Source organism: Sminthopsis crassicaudata, chromosome 2 (assembly GCF_048593235.1).
Source record: "Sminthopsis crassicaudata isolate SCR6 chromosome 2, ASM4859323v1, whole genome shotgun sequence".
Classification (NCBI taxonomy): Eukaryota; Metazoa; Chordata; class Mammalia; order Dasyuromorphia; family Dasyuridae; genus Sminthopsis; species Sminthopsis crassicaudata.
This window is the reverse complement of record NC_133618.1, coordinates 491,315,389-491,335,215: the sequence shown is the minus strand read 5'-3', so window position 1 is coordinate 491,335,215 and position 19,827 is coordinate 491,315,389. Positions and strand designations below refer to the sequence as shown.

General features: G+C 34.0%; 2 protein-coding genes across 2 annotated transcripts in view; both read right to left on the bottom strand.

Moving 5' to 3' along the window:
- Positions 1–1,213: 1,213 nt before the first annotated feature.
- LPCAT2 (lysophosphatidylcholine acyltransferase 2) overlaps positions 1,214–19,827 on the bottom strand; it is a 74,255-nt gene continuing 55,641 nt past the window's right edge. Inside the window, exons 12-14 of the mRNA XM_074293439.1 lie at positions 11,431–11,529; positions 6,872–7,013; positions 1,214–2,349 (exon numbers count right to left, since the gene is read on the bottom strand). Of these exons, the coding sequence (XP_074149540.1) occupies positions 2,165–2,349; positions 6,872–7,013; positions 11,431–11,529 (426 nt within the window). The 3' untranslated portion in view covers positions 1,214–2,164. The remainder of the gene's footprint in view (positions 2,350–6,871; positions 7,014–11,430; positions 11,530–19,827) is intronic.
- On the bottom strand, positions 17,108–18,162 carry CAPNS2 (calpain small subunit 2). The gene has a single exon (XM_074293440.1). It carries the CDS (start codon positions 18,061–18,063, stop codon positions 17,326–17,328), a length of 738 nt encoding a protein of 245 aa, XP_074149541.1. The 5' UTR covers positions 18,064–18,162; the 3' UTR covers positions 17,108–17,325.

Here is a 19,827-nt window from a genome sequence, read left to right as displayed (position 1 = left end):
GGAAAAAGACTTTCAAAGAAATCTGTTGAAACTGCATAATACCAAACCTTTATATAGTAGAAATACCAATCATGATTTATCATTATTATTCACAATAATACGAATCAAAAGTCAACTATTTAGGATTAATAATTATTGCTAGCTTCATTGAAATTTGAGTCTTTCATTAGAATAAAATGAGTTCTGACATTTCATAACTGAAATGCAAACAAAAAATGATTAAGCAGCCATATGTAATTTTTATTCAGTTCACAATGCTGAAAAGCAAATTTCGAGACAAAATGGAGAAAACAGAATAAAATATTATGCAGTACACTTGTTTATTTAGTAACATAATAAAAAAGGAAATGTTGGAAAATTACACAAGTTATTACTACAATTAAATTGTATAAATATTACCTTAAAACAGGAAAATAAAATAATCAATTGTATTAGTCCCACACAAAGCCTTTAATTTGCAATGTTATTTATTAGGGATCTTTGGTCTTTCATGATTGATAAGACTAATATCTAGCTTTTCTGTGATAACCAAGAAACAATTACTGAATCTGAGTACCAGGTATTTTTCAACTACTTGTGGCAGATACTATATAACAATGATGTGCTATTCTAATTATTCCAACAATTACTTAAGTTTACTTATTGCTTAATTTCTAAATAGCTTTGAGGGATAAAAATCAAACAATTGTATATTCTTAAGAATGAGAGTAGATATTCAATTATCCAAATACACATTTAATTATCTGGGAAATGAGGACATTTATTGATCAGTGTGTACAATTCATTTAAAATCATGATTACTTGCTAAAAATAAATCCTGATATCTACTTTGAATATTTTTATTTTCATTAAAGGGGGACTATGCTTTAAAAAGACAATGAAAAACCAGATAGACTATGTAATTCATTTCAGATATTCAGCAAAAAGCCAGAAGCAACCTGTTTCTGTATTTTATCCATTCCTTTGTTCTTTATCTCATATGACATAGAGGACAAAGAAAAAATTTTTTTAAAATATCAAAAATTGAAAAGTGTACATGATGAGGCAAAATTAAACTACTCACTAATCTTAACTGTTATATTAGTATGGACAGGCTTTTAAAGTCACTAGATTTCTATTATACTTTGAAGAATTATATATTTTCCAATTTGATATTTGTGACAAACTTCAACTTGTTCTCCCATCATAAAATAGAACATTTTTTATTTTTATTTAACATTATTTTTATTTTTTTTATTTTTATATTTATTTTATTTAACATTAATTTTATTTAACATTAAATTAAGACATTTCTAAAAGACTGTTAATATACGTATATAAACATACAGAGTAAAAATATCACTTATCTGTGGGGTAAATAATACATTCTGTTGAATAAAATTCATCTCTAACACAATTAATTTTTTCATTAAGCAATTAGTATTACCTCAATAAGCCATTTAATCTCGGTCATTGGCCAGAAATCACTGTATTATCAACATACTGTAAATTTGCATAGGAATATTGATTTTAACAGATAATTATGAAAACCTGTAAGTTAGACACACACCAAGTAGAATATGAGTTCTTAAAATTCCTTATCCAATAAGTGGAATTATCTATTCCAATTGTATACCTTATAAACCAAGAACTATTTTTATTCCTGGAAAAACATATGGAAAATTTAACAAAACAATGGGTTGCCAAAAATAGTTTCAGAATCCTCTATCATATTTTACACTAACCCTATGTTTTGGAGGAGTATTTTTTACAAGAAAAACTATTTCAGGAATATAGAATATTTTCCTTTTATATTTTCAGGAGATACAGAAAAACACATATAATAAAGAAATTTTCAGTTTATCACTCAAAAAAGCACAGACCACTATATTTATTTGGCAACGTCATCTTGACTTGAAAAATAAAATCTATACAGTATAAACTGGAATTTTATCCCCAATAAATCAACCATATTATTAAGTGGTATAAAGCATATCATACAAAAATGAAGAGATAGATAGTCTAGATGTTTAGATAACTTTTTTATGAGAGCCATTAAAACAACTTTAGAAAAGCAAAATGTTTTCAATACTAAATGTATCTATAATTTGGCATATACATTTTAATTACCATTAATAAATTTCTTTACAACATAAAATAAAAACAACTGATCTTCATTTTTGGTTCAGTCATCTTTTTTGTCTGAGGTACCATCTTCAACAGGTTCTGGACAGACTTTGTTATGAGCAACAGATGGAGGCATTTCAACTTCTTTGGGCAATGAAAATACATGGCACGTCTGGAGGTCTAGGTATGTGGTAAAAATCTTGGCATATTCTGGATGTTTCAGGGCAAAACTCCTAAATTCCACTGGAAGAGCAGAAAGGTTAAAAAAAATCTAAATTGTAGTGAGACCCTCTTGACTAGATCCTATTCTGTCTGATATCAAAATAAAATATAGTGAATTTCTATTTTCTTATATCTTATGTTGGTAAATTAATTACTAAAAATATCCTAAAACCTCAAACCAATGAATTATGCCAGTTAATTATACATGTCTTGGGTAGTCTTGAAAAGCTCAATAAAGTGATAAATATAGTCTATTAAATAATACCTAACAGTCTCAAGAGTATACAATGGTGGTATCCCAAGATTTTCAGATAAGAAATAAATCATCTTTTATCTCAAATATTTCAGGCTAGAAGAATTAAGATGACAGAACTAAATTTAGTATCAAAATCTGATCTTTAACACTTCATTCCAAAATAGAGGACCCAATCCCTGAATCTGCCCTTTATATCCTTCCTTTTTTTTTTTTTTTTTTTTTTTTTACTTTTCAGTATGGCAAAAGACTTTAATAACTACATATAGCCAAGGGAAGTTTGTCTTTTAGTCATTTTGCTATTGTTTTTCAAAAGTAGTCTTTGACTATTATTTCTCCATTGAGATCTATAATCAGACATATCCTCTACTCAGTTTTGGATCATCAGTGAACTTTCCAAAAGTTAAAATTATATTGATGGTTCTTTAACATAAATCAGTAGACCACAGAGTGAGGTTGAATCTACTATTTGATATTAAGTAACCACTCTGTACTTTCAATAGTTGCAAAACTAACAAATATCCCTAGTAATAGGACAAACTTATTAGTTTACTTCAAAAACTTGTAGGGAACAAAGGTTCAAAAAGGAACAGCAGCTTTGTAAAGATCAGAAAATAAGTTAATGTGAGAGCTGACATGTTTGAACTCAAGGGCTTAACTCTGAGACTTGTACTCTGTTGAAATGGCCAACATCTCAGTCTTTGGTATGATTAGTGAAAAATCAAGGTGTTACCAATTTCTGGGAGAAATTGCTCATGAAATTAAATCAAGTCATGCTTTAATTTGATTTGTGGAAAACATTAAAGCAAAAATTAAATGTGATACTGGGTATATTATTCAAGCTCTTGATATTTTAGGCAACTCTTTTAGAACTTACATGTCTCTAAGAGTTTATCTGCCTAGAAAATACCACCTTGCTCTGGTAGAAGAGTTTCTTACCAGAAGCTCTAATTACATCACTGAAATCACAGTTCCAAATCTTTCCCATGTTCTAATACCAAAAACATTTTCAAAATGCTTTCTTAAATATCTTCCCCTGACTCTAAATTTGAACTTGAAAAATATGGATGCAAAAAACTTATCCTATATCACTGGGCAGAATCAGGGGGGTGTAAAAAAAAGAAGGGTTCCCTTTGCTAAATAATTGTTTTCCCTTTTTAAAAAAAGTATTTATTTTAGTTGATTAAAAAAATTGTGTCTTTTCATCTACAATATTTTTAAACTATTTGCTATCAGACTGAAAAGTAGTTGATGACTGTTTCTTCAATAAAATTGTTTTAATTCCTGTTTTGAAATAGAAAAATTCAGAGAAATAGATCATCTTGATATATATCTTGTCCCTGGACCAGATGGCTCTGGAAAGGAAAGTGAGGCAGTTGATCTTGCAGAGCCCTCACTTAAACCCATCTCACTTGCATGGCATATCATCAGTTCCCTGATGTCATGATTCTCTTCAAGAACAAAGGGCAAACAATCTCTGAGTAAAGCTGGCCTGGAATTTGATCAGTTTGAAGACTCCTTCCCTCCCCCCCTTCCTCTCTCCCTCCCGCCTTCCTTCCTTCCTCCCTCCCATCTTCCTTCCTTCCTTCCTTCCTTCCTTCCTTCCTTCCTTCCTTCCTTCCTTCCTTCCCTCCCTCCCTTTTCTTCCCTTCCTTTCTTCCTTCCTTCCTTCCTTCCTTCCTTCCCTCCCTCCCTTCCTTTTCTTCCCTTCCTTCCTTCCTTCCTTCCTTCCTTCCTTCCTTCCTTCCTTCCTTCCTTCCTTCCTTCCTTCCTTCCTTCCTTCAGATGCTTTTAATAGCATTTTCCCATTTTTTTTTGTACCTCTGAATCCTCCAAGATATTTTGGGGTTTATTGGCTAGATTTTTCTCAAGGACCAGGCTTTAAACTGACACTAATCTGATTCTAACTAGCCACCAGTAATTCAAGTCTCATTTTGTCATTGTTTGGGTCTCGATTGACTCAAATTGAATGTACATAGCAATCATTTCTGCTTTGGCCAAATATCCTAAGGATCTTTCCCTCCCAAATTCATTCATTATTTCATATTGTTTTTGGACTCAATTGCCTCAGTTGCTACCTAGCCTTAATCACTGAATGGGTACAGCCTCAGTCAAACTGAACCTGCTGAAGACCTTTGCTTAAAAAGGCCAAGGTCTCTCATTTCTTCTAGGGCCAATTATCTTGATCTATATCTTGCCAGTGGACCCAGATGGCTCTGGAGAAAAAGTGAAGCAGGTGATCTTGCACGACTCTCCCTCATGTAAATTCAATTCACTTGCATGACATGGCATGACCTCCCTGATGTCATGGTTCTCTTTGAGAATGAGGGACAAATAGTAGATTGCTCTACCCAGGGAAGAAAAATGGTCAGAATAGGATTAATATTTATAATTTTCCTTCAGTACGCATGTACTCATTTTATCATTTCTTTATTTTTTTAAAAAACAAGTTTATTAAATATAACTAGGTGGCACCATGATTAGCATGAAGGACCTTAAGTCAGGAAAACTCATCTTCCTGAGTTTAAATCTGGCTTCAGACACTTACTAGCTGTGTGACCCTGGACAAATCACTTCACCCTGTTTGGCACAATTTCCTCATTTGTAAAATGAGCTGGAGAAGGATATGGTAAACCACTCCAGTATATGTGCAAAGAAAATCTCAAATTGCATCATGAAGAATCGGGCACAACTGAAACAAATCAACAACAATAAATAAAAAGCTCTAGGCAGCTAATTACTCAATATTGAATAGTGAAGAACAATTGAACAAGCAGTAGCTAAAATATGTAGTAATGAAATCATAGGATCAGATTTTCCTTTAATCTTAAAGTTATCATCAAAGGAGAAAGTAAATTTTCAGACCAGTTATTCATTTTCTGCCTCTAAAACTCTAAAATTCAGGGATTCCATTTGTATATTTATTGTCTACTATGAGCAGAGAAATGCAATAGGCAAAGCTTAAAGTTTACAAAAAAATATAGCCAAAGGGTCTAAATTATGAGACAAGAATAATTCCATGACTATACTAAAATTTTTGGCAGAATGAAATCTTTCAGAACTCTACAAACATATTTTTTGTAAGTCAACAACTACCCTGGTAGGTTCATAGGTCCAAACAATTTCCCTAATTAAGTCCTCCTGCCTTAATTTTTCCCTTCTCCAATCCATCTTCCACACATCTTCCATACTTATATTTCTAAAATATACCCTAGCTAAACAAGTTTCAGTGGTTCTCTATTGTCTCTAGGAAAAATATGCTAACTCTTCTGATTGGCTTTTAAAATCCTTTCCCAATATGACACAAATCTAGTTTTACAGTTTGATTATATATGATTTCTACTGAAGCATTTAGCTCCAGCCAAACTGGACTACTTACTGTTTCCTATTCCTGGAATTTCATATATTATCTCTCTGTCTTTTTACAGGCTGTTTCCCCACACCTAGTATGTTCTCTCTTTCCATGTTGGCCATTTGGAACTAATACACTCTAGCTCTCTTCAAGGCTTAAATCAAGTGCTATTACCAAATTTCTTTATAATGATTTTACATTTAATTTTGTATATATATTGTTTCTCTCCAGTAGAATTTAAGCTTGTTGAGGACAGGAATTGCTTCATTTTTGTTTTTGTATTTCTAATGATTAACACAATGGATACCACTAAATGTCTGCTTGATTGAACTGAATTAATCCACTGGGATTCATGACTGCCTGTAGAGATATAGCTAAGTGTTATTTAACTAGATATAGATACTTGATAATTACACATAAATAGATAAAGATATATAAATAAATGTAAATATAGATATATCTATCTAGAGATATGTCTAGATAGATATCTAAAGAGATATAAACATTTCTGTTTTGTAGAGATGTTTGCATCTCTCTCATGTATCTATATTTCTATGTTATTGTGAGCCTGCTTCTGGCTCCAAGAAAGAAGTCAAAATTGATGGTTGAGCTGCTTCTTCCCTTTATAGATGTGGAATAACAGTCTATCAAACAAAGCATCAAAGTTGTCCATAAATCCCTCAGTCTACTCTATTTGAGTTACAGAAACCATGGAAAACATTCTTGTTAAGCCTTAGCTACATCCACAGCAGATGAAATCAAAATCCCTCCTTCTAGTTCAAGATTGAGATGACCCATAGTGAGACAGAAGATGTGATTAAATCCCCAAAGGTAGAATGTATAGAGAGATAATATAGAATATTATAAGGGACAATCTGTTAGATAAAATTACTACTCAGGAACCAAATCTCTAATGTCAGGGTATGGAGCACACTCACCGTAGGAAACATGTGTTGAACCCCCTTTGGCTATTTCTCGGAAGAGACCAGAAACATTAAGGCCAGGCACTCCAAGAGATGCTTGCAAAATGGTGGAAAATTCTTCCTCTGTTATGTAGCCATCCTCATCAACATCAAATAGCTGAAAAAGAAAGATTAAAGGATTTAACTCTGTGACAGAGATAGTAGTACAGAGTAATCTTCAAAAATTCTGTAATCATATTCTCTAATATTCAAAATCCTCCTACAGTTGTCATTTAGATTTGGTATACTTGCAAATAAATTTTCAAGAATTATTTTCAAAAATGAATCAATTAGCATTAAATGAATTAAACTGAAGGAAAGTCCAATTGGTATACTCTCCAATTACAGTCATATTTTTGCCTTGTAAACTAGTTTGTGCAGAAAAGTAATTAGAAAATGTGACTAAGGTAATGTTCCTAATCCATAATTTTAGCCAAACTACTTAGTTTCATAGGGTCATCATATTCTGTGGGATCTGTCAAGGGAGTAACAATCACTTGGGCTGAACAAAGCTACAAAGCAATGATAATTTTTCCCCCCTTAAGAGTGTTATTTTCCATGGAGCGCATGACTTATTATCAGCCATTCTTTCCCACACCATAGTCAGTCAGTCATTAAGTATTTATTAAGCCCCTACTATGTGCCAGGCACTGTTTTAAGTATTAAATCTACAAAGAAAAGCAAAAAAATAGTTCCCACCTTCAATCATTTCACTGGTCATAGGATGAGGTAGTTTAACTTTTCTGTCTGATTAAATGAAACTCATAACCCATAGTATATGGTCTTTTGCTTTAACTCTCTTCATTATTCCTGATACAAAATGACCACTTAATAAATGACTGTCAATTTATTGAATCATTGGATAACAGATACAAAGGAAGCAGGGACTTTAGAGGCCATTTAACCTAACTCTTGTTTTTATAGATAAGGTAATAGGGAGAAGTTTGGTGGCTTGTCCTGAATTATTGCTATATTTCCTGACACTTTAACAATATTCACTATGACCCTTCCCAAACATCAACATTTCTGAATGTGTCACACCTCAGCTTCATAGCTTCTCAATCCTCTGCTATTTCCATATCTCAGGCATATTTTGCCCTCTTGGTATTCTTAAATCTATATTCCCTCAGTTCTCATGAATCCTTCAAATGCCTCCACCAGGGACACTCTGGAGAATGACTACAATAATCAACTTTAAATTCATTGAGGGTAAGGTCCAAGTCTTAATTTATCTCTTAAAGTCTCTGACTCTTAAACTCAGTTCCACTGAACTTACAAAGAATCACAGGACAAAGAACCAGAGAATGGGAGAAGGCCTTTAGAGATGAGATGATCTAAGTACTTTCTTTTTACCAAAGATGAATTTAGACTGAGAGAGGTACACTACCTTATCCAAGATCATAAAGGGAATCAATAACAGAACTAGGCTTCAAACTCAATTGTTCTGACTTAATCTTATGCCCCTGACTGATTCTATATTTCTTCTGCTCAGCAAATGTTGAAGAATACATATAGAAAACTGGTTAATTGGTTAAAAATAAGAGTTAATCCTTTTCCATATTACTTCTTTAGGTTGAACAATGAAGCTGGCTCTCCTAAATATGTGTGATTGTTTTAGTGGGGGACAGAAAGAAGGCAATTTGTTTTTGTAAGCAGATATTTAGAAAAAAGATATGAAGTCTGAAATCATAACATCTCAGAATGTCAAAATTGGAAAAGCCCTTAAAACACAGAAATTTAAAGTGAGAAGGGCTTTCGGGGATCATCTGGCTTAACTTACTCTGTAAGAGCAAGGAATAGAAGTCTTGAGAAATGAAGGAGCCTACTATCAAATGGTGATTTCAAAATAGAACCATATCTTTAAATGCTTAGCAAAGAGAAACAGGAATTAGGCTAGCCTCTGGATAAGTTTTGCTGGTCGGGAATCTAGATGGTGCAATGCATAGAATATTGGCCCTGAAATCAGGAGGACCTGCATTCAAATCTGACCTCAGACACCTATAGTTCTGAGGTGTTTGACCCTGGGGAAGTCACTTAACCCCAAATGATTCAACAAAATAAATAAATTAAATTAAAAGGGTTCTTGGAGTAATACTAAGAATATTTCTGATAAACAATACCAGTCTTTGAGCTGGTCTAATTTCTTCCAATGGAATATATCTCCTACTATTTGTGGGGCTTCTAAAATCCTTCCTATACTTTTGGTTTCAGAGATTATGGAAAATATGAGAAGGAAGAGGAGACGAGAGAACTTTGGAGTCATAATTCATTCTTTTTATTTATAATATCTCATTTCTATTAGGAGAAAGGCTAATGTGATGGCAATCTCTAACACTGACTTCTAGGGTATATCACTTCAGGATTCCTTTCAGATAAATTATTGAATTTCTTTGTTCAAAGACTCACAGAATTGTAGATTTTGAACTGAAAAGAACTTCAGAAGTCATGGAATACCACTTTCTCATTTTAGTGAGGAGGAAAACAGATTTTGGGAAATTAAGTGACTTGCCCAATAGGGATTTGCATAGTAAATAAGTGGAAGAACTTGAACTCAGGTTTTCTATCCATGTATAAGTATTCTTTACATCATGTTGTGCTCTCCTTTAAATAGCCTTTCCCAGCCCCCCTATTTTTGTCTTCTCACTGAGATCATCTCCACTTTGTCCTATATCTATCTCTATATTTTTTATGTACATGTTTTGAATGTTGTGTCCCCATCCCTACCCCAGTAAGGTTATGAGCTCCTTGAGGGCAGACAATATTTTTGCCTTTCTTTGTACCTCTAGTGTATAGTATTCTTCCTGGAAAACAATAAGTGTTTTTACTAAATGCTTATTAATGATTTATACCTCATAAAGCACAACAGCAACATTTTAGCCCTTCCTGGATATGACTAATGTGGATTTAATTACTGTGGGTATAATAAATGACATGCAGCATAGCATGGTAGAAAGAAAGCTGGCCTCAAAGCCAGGAATGCCTGAGTTCCAGTCCCACTTATAACAGAGACAGGCTATATGACCCAAGGTAAGGTCACTTAAGTTCACAGTACTCTAAGCAACTTTCTACCATTATAAGTTACAGATATGGGACTATTATTTCTTGGTAGTGGGAGTTTCCTCACTGAATTAGACCAAAAGAATAGGTCTAATTTCTTTCCCTCTCCCTACAGTAAAGGACAAGCATTGCTATAGAAGATATGATGAGAGCAGACAAAAAAATCAGTCACCTGCTTCTGGAGATAGCGATGACAACTGTAACATCACTGACACTATTAGTGACACTATTCAGCAGTTGAGAAACCAAGAAAGGGATAAAACTTGTCCAAACATATTTCATAGAGCTTCAAGGATTATTATATGAACATGATATCATAATTTTTAAATACAGATTAAGACAAATGGCCATGCTACATTGAATTTGGGATTAGGACATATTTCTATATGTAGGAAAGGTTAATACTGTGATAAAATGATAAAATGTATGTGAAAGCAAAAAAAAATGTTGAGCATTATACAAAAATAGGTCATTATTATTGTTATTGGTCATAATCCAATTAATACTATGACCCTAATAAAGGGGAAAATTGCTGTGGATCTTAAGGTTTTATTTTGCTTTTTTTTTTAGTTTTTCATTTTCCAGCATGGCATAGAACACATTTAGTAGTATTTCCCTTACTATCTCAATTGTATATGGTTCAGTAGTTGTAATATAAGTAGGCACAATAGCTAAGTAGTTATGACGAGGTGGTTTCCATTCCCAATTGAATTAAAAACCTTGGTCCTGTGTACTCTATAGTCTATCCCCTACAAAAATACAGGTATTAATGTAAAAAGAAGAATTGTCAAAGCTTATTTGCAGGTTTTTTGAAAAAGATGCTAAATTAAACGAGCTTTGGAATGGGCTGCTCCAAATACAAATGAGGTAGTGAAAGAAATGCTACTGAATTCTTGGAAAATTAGCAAGCTATATTTTTTAAATTTAGTGTTACTAATTAAGGATAGTAACACAACAAAAAAGACAAATATTCTTCATGCAGGACCAGAAAGATGGCTCAAGGTAAGTCTATTTATATTAGTAGGAAAAACAAAACAAAACAAAACAAAAAATCAACTTGAAAGTAAAGGCTCTATTGACCATGGACCAGCAGATTATACAAATTAGAATCACGAAATTAAGGGAATTCTGGGACTGAACATGTTAATGGCTAACATTGTTTATTTGTAAATCACATTTAAGGGCTTCAAAATGAGAAATCTAAAAAGGGAAATAATTTTCTAACTTAATTTGCTAAATCACCTGCTCCTTAACTGTGACATTATTACAAATTTCCTTTCAAAGGTCTTTATGACAAAACTGACACCTGCATTTTCTTCATTGTCAATGTCAATTGATTTAACCATATTATTTCTGTGTATATGTCAGAGTGGATCTATAAATTCCTCTAAGAAATTCACGGATTTTCAAGTAATGCATTTAGAGTCAACACTCATTTGTGAGGCTGAACAAGATTCTCTCAATGGGACTGACAGTACCTTAAATGCCACCTGGATAAGTTCTTCTGTATTGGCAGGATTACACAGGACAGCCAGACCAATAACATATTCCCTGAAGTCTATGCTGCCATCATGATTCTGTGAAGGGATGAGAAGAATTCAATTATGAAGTCCAACAGTCAAATCATAGTTAACAAGAAAATATTAGGTGACAATATGCCACATAATGCAGCAACAATTTCATGCACTGTGGTTAATTGGAAGAAAAGTTTATATTGTGGTAAAACTACAGGCTAATAACTCTTCCATCTGCAAAAGTAATAGAAGCTGAAGGGAAGCAGATTTTGTAATATAAGGAGAAGCTTCCTAAAAATTAGAACTATCCAAAAAGTGCAACAATATGTGTGAAGAAATAGTGCATTCTTTTTCCTTTGCATTTTCTAAGCAAAGGCTGAATTGCTACTTCTTGGAGATATGGCAGAGAAGAATTCTTGAATAAGTATAAGTTGTGTTAAATGGTATTTGCTATTTATCTTGTCACAAATTTCATGATTTATATTCATCTTTTCCTGAAAGGTTGTAGGGATTGAGACTGGAATAAGCATGATGAAGATGAATGAAAAGGGGGGGGGGGAAAGACTACAATAAAACACCTGAAAACCTGTGAGACAAATTACACAGTTATAAATTCCAGGTGTTGTGAGAAGCATCTTGGCAGCAAACTCTCGATGAATTCCTAGATAAAGCATGAACTAGTACCAGCAAAGCTAGTAAGTTGTTTGATAAACTATCACAGAAGACTTATCAGTGAAATGCAGATCTTCAGTTCTGAATAAATTTTTATTTCTATCATAAATAATACCTCTATTCTCCCAAAACATCTTAGGACAGAATTTTCTCTTTAAACATCCTAAGAACTCATATCATTGTCTCTTTTGTCTTCAAAACATCCCTATAAATCCAAAGGAGAAGAGGGAAGTATTTCTATCTTTAATGTCCACTGGAGAAATTAAAGACAAATGTGTAGTCATTTCCTCAAAGTCATATACAAAGTCTATGAAAGAAACAGGTCTAAAACTCGATTTCCCCAATATGACTCCAGTCTAGCCTCGTCACCAGTTTCTTGATAGAGAGTTGTCCAATTGTTATTGGAGGTGAAGGGCTTGATTAAGTCTGTCATGAAGAGTTTTCTCATAACATGGATCAAGTTCACCTGCAACCCACATTCTTAGCTAATCCAGTGCCTTGAGTTTTTTTCCTTTTTCTGAGGCTGGGGTTAAGTGACTTGCCCAGGGTCACACAGCTAGGAAGTGTTAAGTGTCTGAGACCAGATTTGAACTCGGGTCCTCCTGAATTCAAGGCTGGTGCTCTATCCACTGCGCCACCTAGCTATACCCGCCTTGAAGTTTTTCTAAACAGTGGACCCATTACCATTGATGTATTAATTACCACTTGGCTTTAAAAAAGAACAATGTCAGAACTGAAAGGAATCTAAGAGCATAGACTACAGAATAGAAGTATAAAATGCCTTAGAAAACATTCTACTTCAATCCCCTTGTTTTAGAGATGAGGAAAATGAGATCAAGAATAAGAAAGCACCCTTCCTTGGTGCCCAAATATTTAATAACTTTTAAATAATGCCAAATTAAGGTCAATGGGCAGTGACTCAGTTCCCTCTCTAGAGGATAGTGTCATAACCACATAGGGTTATGAAGGATAAGGAACATCAAAAGAACAATGGACAAAGACAAGTAACTTAATTTCAGAGGCAACACTATACACTGGGAAGAGCTCTGGATTTGAATTACAAGGTCTGGGATAAATTCTGACTCAGTTACTTTTTACTTCTAATACCATAAGCAAATCATGTCACGTCTCTAAGTTTTAGTCTCTCCATCTACAAAATAAGGGGGAAAATATTTATATTACCTACCTCAAAGGGTCATTATGAGAATCAAGTGAGATGATGCATGTAAATTTTCCTACATTTAAAGCAGAATATAAATGATTATGATGATATTTGTGGTAGAGTTTCCGTGGACATAACAAATTCCATAAGCATGTATTAGGCTACTTTGTATAGGACCCTTTGTCAGTACAAGGAATCCAGTGACAGAAAACTATACAGTTTTTGCCTTCAAAGATCTTATATTTTAGAGGGGACAGAATATGGCACATACACAGTAAAATGTGCTGTGAGAGAAGTGAGATCCAGACAAAATGTTCCAGAACAGTAATGTCAAACTCAAAAGAGAAATTGATGCCCACTGGCAGCATATTGACTTTTTAAAAAATGATATATTGATATTATCATTTCTATTGTATTTTTATTTCCAAATTTTGTAGCATGCATTTAATACCCCTGCTCTAGAATATCTAAGGAAAGATATTCTTTCAGATGGGGAGGGTGAGAGAGGGTTTTAGGAAGGAAGGAGTCTCCTTAAGGCTTTTGAGCAGGAGAACCATTAAGGTTGAGAAACCTAGGGCAAGACAGACAGTGCTGCAGGGGGAAAAAAAGAACATTTATGCAGTTGTTCAATGTAGTTAATTACCCACTGGGAAACATTCTAGACACAGGTGATTGCTGTTTGGGCTTTTGGGCTAAGATTTGGCCCCAGGTGTGTTTGTGATAAAGTACTGGGTGGCTATTGCTTGAGCAAATTAGAATAAAGTTGAGAGAGAAAAGAGAACAAGGAGCAATAACTGAGCACATATGGGCTGGGGAAAGACTAGTAGAAATGAGTGTGAGATGATCCTTGGAAGTGGAACATGAAGAAATAAGTGTGTGGGAGAATGGGCACCTGAATCAATTTCCTAGTGAGGAAACAAAAAATTTACTAGTCATGGACCCAAACTCAGAAAAGGAAAATAACTTTCCTGTGGTCACATAGCTAGGAACAACCAGGACTTGAACTTACGGGTTTGTGTGCTCTCAAAGGGAAAACGATTTTTGTTTTGTAAATCATGGGATTAAAAATTTAGACCTTGAAAGAACCCTAAAAACTAAATAATTCAGATCCCACTCACACTTGCAAATGGAAAAAAAAAAAGTGAGAAAAAGAGATGTCAAGGTGAATTGCCCAGTTACCCAACTAATAAGTTTCTGAAGTGAGATTTGAACCCAGGTCCTCCTAATTCCAACTTAAATGATAACCATTATACCAAATTGTATATACTTCTGTATATACTTCTGACATAAGCATAAAGAAGATAGTTATTCATATATTTCAGCAACCAGAAACTTAAAATTTTGGGATGGGTGGGGGTTTGGAAGACATTCAATATTCAATATGATCCTATCACTCCTTATTGGTCTCCTTTTGTGGTTCTGCAAACTCTGACCCCTAATTGTGGTTATCTGCCAAGCTATTAGTGAAAGAGCACACACCAGTAAAGTCTTGGGCCCTCAAAGTATTAAAAGTAAATAATAGATTAACTAGTAATAATATTGAAGTAAGGTTTGAAGCCAGGTTCCCTGACTGAGAGCCAGTACTTTTTAAACTGTACCTCATGGTCTTCTGTCTTTATAAATGAGAAAATAGATTCAAAAGATCTTGTTTGAGGACTTAAGGAGTGGTAAGGAGCAGAATTCAGATTCAAATACAGTTACATGAGAGTTACTATTTTCCTGAGGTCTAATGGATAAGGAATGACTGCAAAGTAATGAGACTCACTTTCCTACAGTTTGTGCAAAGAGTTTTATTACTTTACAGTTATATCTCATAAAGGTGACTTACCAAATCAAGTTTAATTAATAAGATTCTTGAGGGAAGAAGTGTATGTTATCAAGATCAGAACTATATGAATGTATATAATTAATGCTATTTAATAATGATAGATATCAAATTTCAACTTCATCAATTTCAAAAAAGTACTTTCTGATAACAAATTGAAAGCTATGGCACATTAAGTATGTCATTATGTCATCATCAGTAGCAGCAGCATCACCACAGAGTTGTTTATTGTGATAAATACAAGAAGGAAGAGGGTCTCTTCTCCCTCCCTCTTCAAATCTGGCATTATTCTTATAGACAAAAGCACTGTCTATCCATAAAATACAATGGAAAGAAATACAGAATAAATGGGCAGTAAAGTCTTAAATAATATTCTAATATGCAGTTTTACAAGATAACAAATTTATTCTAGCCTGAGATTGAGTTTGCTAAGTAACCACACTGTGCCTCTGTTTCCTCACCTGCAAAATGAATAACTTGGATTTAATAACCTCCAAATGTAGATCCACAACCTAAGAAGTGTGGAGTCTTAAACACAATTATGGTCAAAGCTAAAGGGGAAGCTAGGTGGGGAAGTGGAGAGAACACCAATACTGGAAGCAGGAAGCCCTCAAATTTGGCCTCAGATACTTGTGAGCTATGTTACTAAAAGAAACTCATTTAACCTGTTTGCCTCAGTTTTCTTATCTAAAAAAATGGGAATAATAATAGCACATACTTCCACGGTTTCTGGGCAGCTAGATGGCACAATGGATAGAACAATAATCCTAGCGTAAGGAAGAACTAAATTTAAGTCCAGCTTCAGACACTTAGCTGACCCTAGGCAAGCAATTTAACCCTGTTTGCCTCAGTTTCTTGATCTATAAAAAAGAGGTAGAGAAGGTAATGGCAAACTACTTCAATATCTTTGTGAAGAAAACCCCAAATGAGGTCATGAAGAGTCAGACACAACTTAAAATTTATTGAAAATGTAGGATTGTTGTAAGGATTAAATGAAATAACAATTGTAAAATGCTTAGCATAGTGCCTAGTATTATGCTAAATACTAACATAAAATAAATGTTAACTTATTATGTTCTTGTTTCATTCAAAAAGGCATTCTGAGATGAATTTTTTTTTATTACTTCCCTCCTCAGGAATCCTGCAGTGTCAATTATTCCATTTTTTTGGAAAATGGAAAAGCAGGCTCATTCTATGCTCTTCCAGCTTGGACTCAGTCTCAGCTATGATACATAGGGCATTATCACAAGGGAGCTTTACACAAAAGCCCTAAACTTATTTCCAACATTGCTTTACATTCCATTCAACTTACAATTCTGCCTTCAAGTTTGTGAAGAAGAAAAAAGAATTTTCCTTGCTCCAAGGCAAGGCAAGACATGACAGGAGCTGGCTAACATCAAGGCAAGCTTGATTTTGCAAGAAGAGCTTGTAAGAGTTATTCTTTTGATTCATTAAGGCAGCCAAGGACATTTTGAACCAAAGATACACCCTTTTAGTCCTTGTTCTTCCCAACCTCTTAGAGAATAAACAGAACAACAAAAGAACCTCTTCACATTTGCTCTGCTCGAGACTAAATGTAAACAATGAGACCTATTAAAATGAAATAGACTGTCCATATATGACAGCTTATCCTTATGTTTGAGATTCTTAAATTACTATACAATTTGAAACACTGGCTCACTGTTTTCATTTCTTAGAAAATTTTTAGAATATAGTAGAACCACCAAATATGAACTCAAAAGAAAAAAAATATGTATCTCTATTTCTAAAGTGAGGGGAAAATGAGTGAGAGGAGAGGAACACTGGCTATTTCATTAATTTATTCCAGGATTTTTAACTCTTAGTAAACATTTTCTACTGCTAAGAATTAATTTGCTAAATAATTCCCAGTTGAGAACAAGATATTATATAAGTTTTTAAAAGTCTATTCCTTCCAAGATTCCTGTATTTAGCTTTTCACCTACAAAATCATATACATACAATTTCAAAGAAGTAAAACATTTATTATATAGGTAATATACAAACTACTCAATATACTTTGCATTAAAATCTGCTTTAATGAAGCAACATAGACCTGCACAAGTTTTCAGAAACTGCAGAAGGGATATATAACAGTTATAATGCCCCATCCCGGACAGACACACCTAGGCTTAGAGCAGTCCTATCCTCAAGGGAGGACTGTATCTTTTCAGCATTTTTTTCAGGAATACATAGTCAGTTCCAGCCATTCTTGAATATTTACTTGAACTTGTCCATCTCGATCTCCATCTAATGACTTGAAGGCACGAAACATGGCATCTAGACGAACCAGGCAGCTAATAAAGTTGTTAAAATCTATGCTTCCATCTTCTTCAGTATATCTATGGGTAATCAACTGGTAAAGTTGTTCATTGAGCTTGAAGCCTGCTGCCTGAATAGCTCCCTTCAGTTGCCTTGCCTCAAGAGAAGTAGAATGGTTGGTATTATACTGCTTGTAAACACATTGCCATTTCTTGATGTTGTTCCACAGGTACTTAAATTCCTCAAATCCTAGTTTTCCTGTAGCATCACTGTCCATGACAGCTACAATGCTCCGGCAAGTATCAAGGGTAAAGCCTTCAGAATTCAGTTCTCTGTGCTTGGAAATAATCTTGTTGAGAATATTCATCAGGTCAGTGGCACTTACTTCCATGTCATCTCCAGCTAGTCGATAAAAGATGCGACGAAATTGCCTAACTTCCTCACTTTCACTGGCTTCAACATTTGAAAAGTGCTGGTAAGAAGGCGGTGGTTCGGGTGTATAATTAGCTGCAGCCTCACTGATAAAGTTTACAATTCCCCCAACAATGCCTCCAATATTTCCTCCTCTTTTTTGCCCTCCTCCACCAAGGAGGCCTCCAATTGCTTCTCCAAGACCCCCTTTCTCTGCCCCTTCCAGGAGCGCCTTTGCAAGAAACATTCCGGCAGAATAAGAAGAAAGTCACAGAAGTTTCCGAGCAGAGACAAAAGCTGTAATGGAGTCTGAGTCGCATATGTAGAAAAACTAGTTCATCTGTTTTTGCTTAGACTGAACCACACCCATTCATGTCTCATCCAGCCTTGGGCTTAAATTGCCTAAATTCCATTAGGTTCTAGCACCTCCCCCACTTTATAAGTTCTAATAACCAACTTTACAGCACTTTGGAGAAATCATAAAACCACATCTATTTTTCTTTACACTAACAAGAACAATGTGCAACTGAGAAGGAATACGCATAGTTTTATATTTTGTGCAATTCTCCCTAAAAGTACTCTCTGGATAACTTGAATACTCCTGCTAGAAAACAGTCTGAGATAATGGGAACAGATTAGTTCAGGAATCACGAGATCTTTTCCTAAAATATTTTGCTAAACTATAAAATTCCAAAATTCGAGAGATTAGAAAAGTCAGCTAATTAATCTCCATGTTTCATAGCTGCATGTGTCAGTTGAGCTTCTATTCAGAAACCTGAGGTTATCTAGCAGGTTTTATACTTTTTAAAATAAAAGGGAAGAAGTGATCTGAGCTGCAAGACAATCTACCTGTCTGCCAACATCTGTCATCATGGAAAGATATCTACTCTACTATAATAATGTCTCCTGGCCCTAAATGACCTGATATTCCAAACATTAGAACTAGTCTATTTGAAAAGAGAGACATCCTAGTAATTTTATTACCCTCTCCACATTCCCAAATATCTGCATTCCCAAGTTGAATTTTGGTACTGAGCCAGCTGACTTCCCTGAGTTTCTACAGTATGAAACAAAGATTAAGAAGGCAGAATTAAAATTTTATTAATCTCAAGCATTCTAACACTCTTGAGTTCTGTTTCCTACCATTTATGTTGTCAATAATATTCCATATTGTCAGGCAATGAAAGATTAATTTAAGGAATAAAAGGCTATCTCAGAGGCAACCAATGGATTTATTGAATCTGGTTAATTTCTCATCTACATACTTCAAATCCAGTATTACTGTTCCATTGAATGTTTGAGTTTATTTCTCTTTTACACAATGGTATACTTGGAAAATTAAGACTAAAATTCTTTTTTAGATACCAGAGGAAAAAAAGACTGTCATTTTTTAGAGGATCCTGATCTGTCAGATTTATAACATTTCACATAATAGTTTTATTTTTAAATATTCCTAGGAAGGGATATAACATGATTTCTTCTGATATGTCTAATTCTCAGTGCCTTTTAGGATGGTTTTCTTTTTCTCTATCTAAAGTTTTTCTTACTGTAATTAGAATAATTTCTCCTCATTTGACCTCCATAATGTTTATTTTCTTATAAACCTTTTAGAGATTTAAAGGTAACTAAGTCATTCTTATGGGTTTTCTTTTTTAAGCTCAAGACTACCTAACCCCAACATCATTTAACTACTTTCAAGGTCCTAATGATCATCTTTCATCATTTTTGTGACTGTATTTTTTTTTAACTCTAATTTCTCGACATGGAACTTAAAATAGAGACCTACAGGGTCTATATTTCTCTAAAAGGGGGCTTGACTGATTCCAACAACAAAGGGAATTTTTCCTACTGGCTATTGAAGTTTATAATCCTACCAAATTCCAGTACAGCATCATATTCACTTAAAAAAAAATTGAAAAATAGTGTAGTTCCATTGTATAAGGCTGTGTTTATACATTTATTTATTTATTTTTTTACTAGATGTAGGTGGAAATGTTATTGGCAATGCCAG

What these genes read in the sequence shown, in the direction of transcription:
- CAPNS2 (XM_074293440.1), bottom strand. Translation starts at nt 18,063, where the DNA reads ATGTTTCTTGCAAAGGCGCTCCTGGAAGGGGCAGAGAAAGGGGGTCTT.